This window comes from Myodes glareolus, chromosome 4 (genome assembly GCF_982192425.1).
Source record: "Myodes glareolus chromosome 4, mMyoGla1.1, whole genome shotgun sequence".
Lineage (NCBI taxonomy): Eukaryota > Metazoa > Chordata > Mammalia > Rodentia > Cricetidae > Myodes > Myodes glareolus.
Window position 1 is genome coordinate 66,628,874 of NC_142029.1, and position 9,250 is coordinate 66,638,123.

General features: G+C 36.4%; 1 protein-coding gene across 3 annotated transcripts in view; it reads left to right on the forward strand.

The window, feature by feature from the left end:
* LOC125388758 (von Willebrand factor A domain-containing protein 5A-like) overlaps positions 1-6,117 on the forward strand; it is a 29,090-nt gene extending 22,973 nt beyond the window's left edge. For 2 of the 3 annotated variants that reach the window (XM_087905524.1, XM_087905527.1), the window contains 6 exons: positions 232-479; positions 1,837-1,932; positions 2,025-2,147; positions 2,657-2,787; positions 5,297-5,423; positions 5,921-6,117. In XM_087905524.1, coding sequence (XP_087761650.1) covers positions 232-479; positions 1,837-1,932; positions 2,025-2,147; positions 2,657-2,787; positions 5,297-5,423; positions 5,921-6,000 — 805 coding nt within the window. In that variant the 3' untranslated portion in view covers positions 6,001-6,117. The remainder of the gene's footprint in view (positions 1-231; positions 480-1,836; positions 1,933-2,024; positions 2,148-2,656; positions 2,788-5,296; positions 5,424-5,920) is intronic. The other variant, XM_087905525.1, reaches the window with a different exon arrangement.
* The last annotated feature ends 3,133 nt before the right edge of the window (positions 6,118-9,250 follow it).

Sequence of the window (9,250 nt, forward strand, 5' to 3'; positions counted from 1 at the left end):
CCATTCTTATCCAGGTCACCACACTCCCTTTTTTCCCTCTGCCGTTCTTAATGGTTCAGCTATTTCTGTCACTGTGCTCTGGTGCTCCCTCTAAGCTCTTCTTTTCCTAATTCATTCATCTAAACTCTTTGTCTCCACACTCCTTTTCAGGTGCAATCACCAGCTTTGAAAAGTCTTTGGAACTTTGTTTGTAGTTGCTTTTCTTTAATTTTCTCCAGTATCTTCTTTCAGCTTCACCATTCATCGATTGGCTGCAAAGTCCTTGATTCAGAGGAAGGACTTGGGCTCCCATGAGACTTCAGAAGGAGAAAAGGAGGATGTGGTGAACATCAGCATTCAGTCTGGGGTCCTCAGCTCCTTCACAGCTTTCATTGCCATAAACAAGGATCTCAATCAGCCAGTGCAGGGGCCTCTGGCTACCAGAGTGATTCCTTGGCCAATGATGCTTCAAGATTTGCCTGTACATGGATTTGATTCTTGTAAGTGTTATCCAAATTTAAACATTTTAATAATAGTTCTTAAATATCTAATCCCATAATATAAATGATAATAAATTTCACAATATAAAAATTTGAATTTAATTGCATTTCTTAAATTTGTTATGTTTTCTTCTTCTTTCCATATCTACAATTTGTGGCTTACTTTAATTTTTCAAGAGAAGTAGGTTCTGTCTATCTGGGGCAGAGATTTATTACAGTTGTGCAGAAGATGATCAGGACATACTACAATTCAAGAGCATCTATAAACATTGACTTAACAAATCTTTTAATTTGAATCTAACTTCTGTTCTTGATGTCTAGTCAGTGGCTCAGATGGCATAGGTTAAAGATGTATTTGGTGCCTTTTTCAGTATATATAAGCACTAATTAGAGTATTTGGCTTTCCAAATAATTTACAGCAAGTGTCATCAACTTTAAGAATAAATTGGGTTAAGGAATGAATTGATTTCTAAAGTGGGATTCTGCTATAGCTCTGATGATTAGAAGTTGTGGCTAGGATTGAAGATAGTGAAGAGAGAGATGATTTGCTTGATTGAAGTTGAGGTTGAGTAAAAGTTAAAGTTTGAATGAGGGTGATATATTTGCAAAAAATATAAGAACCGGGGACTTAGAAAGGTCATGTCAAAGACTAATTTTATAAAGGAAACCCTAAGTTAAAAGACTAGAAATATGAGTGTTGTATTTCAAAATAAAATTAAAACATTTTTATACATAAACAATTCTGAATAATACCCATGACTTGAGGGCAGAGGATATCTGTGTTAGGGCCATAGGTACTGGATCTGAGGAAGGCAACATCTTTCTTTTAAGATGTTGCATAAGCTACTTACATGGGTGATGGAAAGAGCTTAGAGTGCACTGGGAGCCTGTGGCATGACTTTTGTGTACTTTGGTTCTGGCAGGAGGTGATTTTATTACTTGGTGGTTGATAGTAGTAGGGACATGCAGAAGACAATACAGGTTAGAGAGAGGGATTCATTTTACTCTTAGACATTTGCCAAGCTAACCTTCTGAACCTGGGTGCTTAGGGTTGAGCTTCGTTTGAAACGGACAGACATAAAATAGCTTTGTGAGACAGTAAAAAGTCTTTTCAAATTGAGGGTTATCCGGAAGAATCCTTCAGTATTGCAGGTAAGACACAGCTGTGATTGTTCAGCACATGTCAGAGGTTCTAGAAAAGTCAATAGGAAGTAGAATGATGGCTCTGATATGTCTCCATATTGGAGAAGGTCATACTGTAATGAAACATCACTGTTAGGGGGAAGCTGATGTTGACTGAAGGATTCAAGTCTGGAATACTCACATTTTTAAAGTCTTTTCTTGGTGCACAACACAGACTATGATGATACTTCAGACGTAGCACTTGCCTCCAGATTCTCACTATGTGAAGAAAGTGTGGAAGATGATGTGCATAGAGAACGCGAAGATAATGGTAAGCTTTTTGAGAGGTCATAAAGACATACTCTAGAGTTTGAGGGAGTTTTTTTCTAGGAACAGTTTCTCAGCAATGTTTGTTTGTCACAGGTGTTATTAGATTTTATGACCTTGAATCTTTAAATCCTTATAAGAGAAAATTAGCATCTGTAAGCATGACGGAAACATCAGACTCTTACACCAAGAAAACCAACTTTCAAAACGACAAGAAAGGTAAAATGGGCCTCAGATTAAGTCTCTGACTTCTGGCATTTACAAACTAACCTTCCATCCTCTTCATCTTGGAGCTTTCTCTGCCTATGGAGTGAATTATTAGAGGCATCAGACAGGAGGTGAGATATGACGTTTACATATATTTGCCAGAAATAATCAAGTTTCATTAGTCTATAATACCTTGATACCTTTTAGCCTACTGTAATTTACAATATTTGATACAATACTTGATGCCTCCTAATCTACTGTAATTGAGTGAACTCTAATTTTTTGAGTCCCCTTAGCAATGTCTGCCTACACACTCCACCTGCCATCAGGGTCTGACCCCAGAAGACTTTGCTGCTGTTGTCTTCAGTACCCAGATCAACTAGCTACCCATCACAGATTAGACAATAGATATCCTGCAGAAGTCTCACTATGATCTCTGATCTCAGAAGACTTTCTTGGTTGGCCTATGATCACAGGAACTCTATAATTTCCTATGATATCTCTTTCATTTTTCACAAAAGGTTTTGGAGAAAATTTTGCTATGCAGCTGATTTCACTCCAAAATGCCAATGGCTCCTGGGAACTGGATGAGCATCTGACCAAGATCCTGGGCACTAGTTTGGAAGACATCAAGGCTGCAAACCCTGTCAAGGTAAGATGCAAAGTGGTATCTTTGTGTGTACTTCATGATGGTAGGATCATGATAGAAATTGAAATGAACAAGGGCCAAGCTAAGAAATAAGAATATAGATAATGCAAATGTGAAATTAATGTGTATTATATAGAAGGTGAAATTATTTCCATTTAAGCCAGAGTATAAACAACATGAAATTAATGGCCTAGCTGTTGTAAGGTATGATCAGACTCATGTATGTCAAAGGGAAAGTAACTTCTCCTCTGTATTAATCATATTCCCTTAGATATGTTTGCAAAAATACTCATTTTATCTTCACATGGTACCAGATAGTTTTTTAAGCACTTAGTATTCTTAGTATTAATATACTTAATTTTCCTGATTCTGTTTGTTAAGGCATGTTTAACGGCGAATCAATCCCACACCAGTTATGTTTTAAGGGGTTATTTATTTTGGGGGGTAAAACTTACATACACCATAAACCGTCAGGAAGGGAGCCTAGTTGCTGGAGCAGGAGCCGGGACCAAGCGCTGGAACCAAGAGACCCGAGCCGAGATCTGTGGCTCTTTTTAAAAGAGAAATATACCACGCCCCAGTGGGCTGGTATTTCAGCGGCTATTGGCTGACGGAGCGGAAGGTGCTCCCAGAGCACCGGGGGCTCGTGCTTCAGCGACTATTGGCTGAAGCAGCGGAAGATACTCCCACAGCACATGTTCTATTTATATAGCTATGTATAGATGAAGAAATAAGCATTAAGAACATGAATGCTTTGCACTAGTCATTGCAGAACTGTATTCAATGCTAGGATACCCTTTCTACAGAGACTCCAATAACAGTACCAATATTGTTTTTTTAAAATGTTCTTAAATAGGCTAAATAAGGAATAAACCTCATTTAGAATTTTAGGTTACCTTTCGGATCTTCTAATACTATTTGAAAAAAAATTCTCTTCAATAAAATATTTAACTAATAATGAAGAAGAAATACTGTTCTATATTATTACAATGTGAAACATAATTAAATAAACTTCACATATTCTTTAGTTATCTACTTGTACTGTATCTTTTAGTTTTGCCTGACTATGCAAATATGATACAAATTTTTTAGTTAACAAAAGTATCTATGCTGAAAATGCAAACTGACATAAATACTTAGGGTAAAACTATGAAAATATTTCATCAAAATTGTTTCACATTCAGTGCTTGACAAAATGATAATTCATTTTTAACCTTTTAATTTTTAAAAATAAGATTCACTATCAGCTGGAGACGTTGGTCACCAGCAGAACATACCTCTAGAATATAAGAGGTCATGAATAGAATCAAGTAAAAGAAAAAAAACAAGAATAGTAAATTTGAGCAAATATCTCATGGTGTTATCTAAATTTCATTTGGAAATTTAAAAATTTAAAATGACAGATCCTCTTATTGGATATAGTTTACTTAAAAGTAGTACTATTATATATCAAATTGATGACAAAATATGAACATAAATTTGAACCAACTAAGCTCTGAATGTTAACTCATCTATATTTTCAATTATGATGTTAATGAAGCTATAAAATAATCTTTATCGATTTGTTGATGATATGACAGAAAAATGATGATTCATAGGAAAATCACAATCCCTTACTTAAATCTCTACTTATGATATTTAAGTTTTCGTGAAGAAAATCTAATAAAAAATATATGGCAGATAATAAAAGTCAAGAAATGCTTTTGTTTTTTAATCATCAATTATATGAGTAGTAGGCAGGCCAATGGACTTGAAAATAGTTACACATTGAACCCATAGGTGTCATATGACCATAGGTAATGTGAAGCAGTAGATCTGAACCAAGATTCCTCAAGATGAGCTTCATTCTTGTTCTATGATTATGGATTTTCATAAGTCATTTATCCTAAGCTGTTAAGATTCAAGAACTATATTTTAAAAATCAGAGTTAGTTTTGCATAGAATCCTGAGCAAGATGCCTTAAGTGTCTCTCGTAGAAATATTACTGGTAACTAACAGTGGGCCTACATTCCAATATCCATCATTATTACAGAACTAATGTAGGAAAACTACTTTCACTTTTGTATTGCTTGCATTTATGCTTTGAAATGTGCTGTTGTTTTTTCGTTAAAGCAGTTTGTTGTTGTTATGTTGTTTGGTTTTATATTTGGTGTGTTTGTTTTGGCATATATGGACACAAAGAAAAATTAACAAACAAAATACCTTAAAAGAAGTCAAATATAAAATTTTATTACATTGCACAGTCTGATCGTCTATGTACTGAGTATCTTGTGGTGTCTTGAAGAATGTGATGATGGTTACATAGAATTATTTACAACTTCTGTTCATTTCTACATGGTAATTGAAAGTTGTCCTGAGGTTCCATCAGGCTGTTTGGTAAGGATGGGCCCAAAATTCCATGTAGCCACATATTAAGAAGTGATGAGGAAGAAGATGATAAATCTTTCTGCTTCCTCCCGAGTGGATTGCTGGCCTGCCTGGAACATCACAGAAGGTTCTGTCTATTTTGCAGGATAGGGACCCTTCAATGTGGGCCACAGTACTGGCTGTCCTCTGGCTACACGCCAATGAAAAGGACTTGAAGTGTGAGTGGGAACTTCTAGAAAGGAAGGCAGTGGCCTGGCTCCATGACAATGCAGGTAGGATACAGGCCCCACTCTCCTCTTTTTCCAGCTGTGTGCCAAGAGCTCTGTCTGTATGTGTAGCAGAGGGTGAATACAACAGAGTTCACATAGTTGCCACTGCCATGTTATCTCAGAGCATTGTCTGTTTCCTCTACTAATCCTTCCTTTCCAGGATTAGGATGGCATATACTTGGCGGTAGGTACAAGATAAGCAGGCAGAAGGAGGTACAAGATAAGCAGAGGAAAGGAACATAGATTTGGATATTTAATTGAATAAAACTAGTCCTAGGCATGTAACATGTACTCCTGGATGCTTATTATATACTAGTTGTTGTATTGCTGTGGACAGAATAGACAAAAAATAGAATCAGAACAAGAAAAGGTATAGAATTGGCACACTGCTTGGAGTTAAATCAAGGTCAAAGGGAATAATTGAAGAAGGCAAAAAAAAGAGCCTTCCTCTCCTCCCATGTCCCATAGTTCTGACTGACTCTTTTTTCCCCTCTTCACAGGATCTTCCATTCAAATGCTTGTGCAAGCTGCCAATAGTCTCCTGAAAGTGTCTGTGACTCCTGCTGTGTTTGGATTTTGAGAATACCATGTGTTAAATGAGCATTTCCTATTTACCACAGAGTCCCTGGGTTTTATCTTAGCCCCCCCCTTTTTTTGTCCTAACAATAAAGGGTGTGCCCACATTCTTGCTTACCTATTCCAAATTCTACTGGGTCAGATCTTTCCCCATCATTTCTTCAGTGAGAAGTTATTGTTGTCTCCCATCATGTTTTCTTCATTGAAACTTTTATTTTAGTCAAATGCAGAAAAATACTTGAAGGTTTCCAGAGAAATTACAGTAAAATAAGGATCATGGAATCTTAAGTATCTACTTTAGCATAGATCCTGGGCAATGCTTAATTGAATAATCAATATTTTTGTTATCCACTCTCCTTTGTTCTTATGTGATTGTTGGAACGAGAGAGTTATCTTTTTTTACTCAAAGAAATAGAAATTAGTATAAAAATATTAAAGCAGCATCATTTAAATGCCAGTTCTTATAACAAAGCAACAAAAACTATACATTTCACATTTCAGAACTGCTCAGATATCTAGAATAGATTCTTTTTATCTATTTTGCTACATGTCAAAACTTAGTACATGTAAAAATGAGTACATGTCATAATAGCTACATATTTTTATTTCTATTTCATAATTACCTTGGTTTAATTAATTCTAGGATAAATGTGTTTCTTCTACTCAATAAGTAAACACATTGTGAGATGGCTGAATCCTCTGACTTAGCCTGTTTTATGAAGCTTATAGTCAGGTTCAGCACAGTCAGAGAAGAAGAACTAGTATTAAAGGATTATGACAATCGGTATTCTTTCTTTTCCTGTTCTGCCACTGTGATAGAACACTTGAGAAAATTATCTCATGAAAAAAGATTTTGGGTGGGGATAACTGTTTGGGTAAACTGTTCATGTGTAAGTCTGAGTACCTGAGTTTCAATCCTCAGAGTTGATATAATAAGATGGATATGGTAGAGCCACCTCTATATCCAGCATTTGCAGACATAGAGAGAAGAGCGCAGGAGCTCACTAGCCAGTCCATCTAGACATTGGGTAAGCTCTAAGCTAAATAGTCACTGCCTCCAAAGTAAGGTTGATTGATAGGAGACATTCTTTCTTTCCTGAGCAATTATCTACAATAGTTGTATTGTAAATTTCAAATGAGTGTATTTAGTAAGTTTGCATCAGGTAAAAGTAAAGGAACAGTTAGCAGACAGCAGGTGGACAGCAAAATGTCACCAAATATGGAACTTATAACAACCTTCAGAAGTGACTAAGGAAGCATTGTTGAGGTAGCAAACTGGAGTTCCTCTTAGAGAGTCCCATGCAGAGCACAGCACCCTCTTGTGTGACACTGCTAAGTATCTGAAAGATGAAAGAGCATCATCAACTTGGGTGTTTAGAACATATGACAGGATTTCCTGAAGAGGCCTTTCTGAAATTATTATGGAGTTTATCTAGATATAAGCAAGATACCATTTTCAAAGAGCTTTCAGTGTCCCTCTCCCACTGTAGGTATTTTTATATCATGAGATAAAGAATAGAAATCCTGGTAGAGAGTCTGCTAGTTTTCAGATGACAACTACTTTTAGGACATTTACGTGTTTGCTGCTGATTTTCCTCTATCTTTGACTCAGTCAAAGAGAGCTAGCATGCTCTTTAACAAGGAATGATTGGGGACAGGAGATTATCAGTGCTAATTCGAGACAATGGCAGTCCATCTTGTTTGTAAAGTCTGCTCTCAATGCAAGTTGCAATTGATCATGATAACTTTTACCAAAATACCTTGTGTCCATCTCTATAACATATGTACCCCCCACACACACATGTGCACAGACATAGAAAACAGAAAGGTTGGTTTGGGTGAGTTGGTTTGTAGGTTTCAGACTGTCAGAGGCAAAGATCAGAATCTTAGGGTACCAGATGAGATTTCTATGTACTTGTGTCTAGAGAATGCGTTAGATCAGGGCTATGTGGATTCTACTAGAAATACCACTTGTGAAAACAAAATGCTGAAGAACAGCTTTGATGGCAAAGAAATTGGGAGGGTTCAGGTCCCAAAGTGGGTGTGTGTGCAGGCATTGAGGGGGTGAAAGTCAGGATATGGTGACTCGAGATGGCTCACAGCAGTATTCACTGAGAAAATAACACAAATTTTATACTCTAGAGCTGCACATTGGACTAAATGGGAGAAAGGGGGTATGTGGGCTGGGGTGTGTGGCTTGAGATCAGGGGTTCAAAAAACTAACACTGACCTTGTGAATAGGAACCAGTCATGCATTAAATGTAAGAGCCACAGTTTTTCTTACCAGAGATAAGAATGACAGTATTACTAAATAAACTTTCCTCAAGATGCTGAGGGGTTAGAGGCCCTTATCCTTTGGGGAACCAAACACTATTCTACAATTTAAGAGCAATTTTCATTCTTCATGAGGATAATCAATAAGCTGTTCCCTAATTGCATCTCTTTGTATCTGAATCTTACTGTATAGGTCTGTTCTGGTCATACTTTCTCCAAAGGGAGGGCCCTAATATCTTATGTTTGTCCCATTATACCATAACATTATTTTTTTTAGACTTATTAAATAAACTCTTGCCATTAATGGCCTTAGGCTCTGCATCTGGAATGTAAGCATTTCATCCATGGGATCAGGTGTGTCTAATAAATCTCAAACTTTCCAGTTCTTGGTATTATTAAGAAGGAACAATGAGATCCCTGATTCTGAGATGGTGGAGATTATTTTCCAAAGAATTCTATAGATTGAGGATGAACTTTTGTTTCCTAGCCTTCCAGACCCAAATAATCAAAAAGAAACTATATCAATTCCAATATTGTTTAGCCAATAACTTAGTCATATTTCTAATTAGCTCTTATATCTTATATTAACCCATTCTATATAATGTATTGTCCTGAGGCTTTGACTTACTAAAAAGGTTCTGGCATTCTTCTCCATCAGAAGCTACATGGCTTCTATCTGACCCTACCTACTCTCTCAAATATCTCTATTTAGATTTCCCACTTAGCTTTACTTTGCCCTGTAATAGGCCGAGGCATCTTCTGTATCAACCAAAGGTTAATAAAGCATATTCACAGCACCCTTAGGGGAATCCCACATAATCTCCCCTTTTTTGTCTAAATAAAAAGGAAGGTTTTTATTTAATATAGTAAAAATACATATAACAAAACAGGTATCAAGCAAAAATTACAATTACAATATTTATATCTACGTTATCTTTTCTCACAACTAAGGAAAAGTAGTATTTTAAGTATTCAGTCAT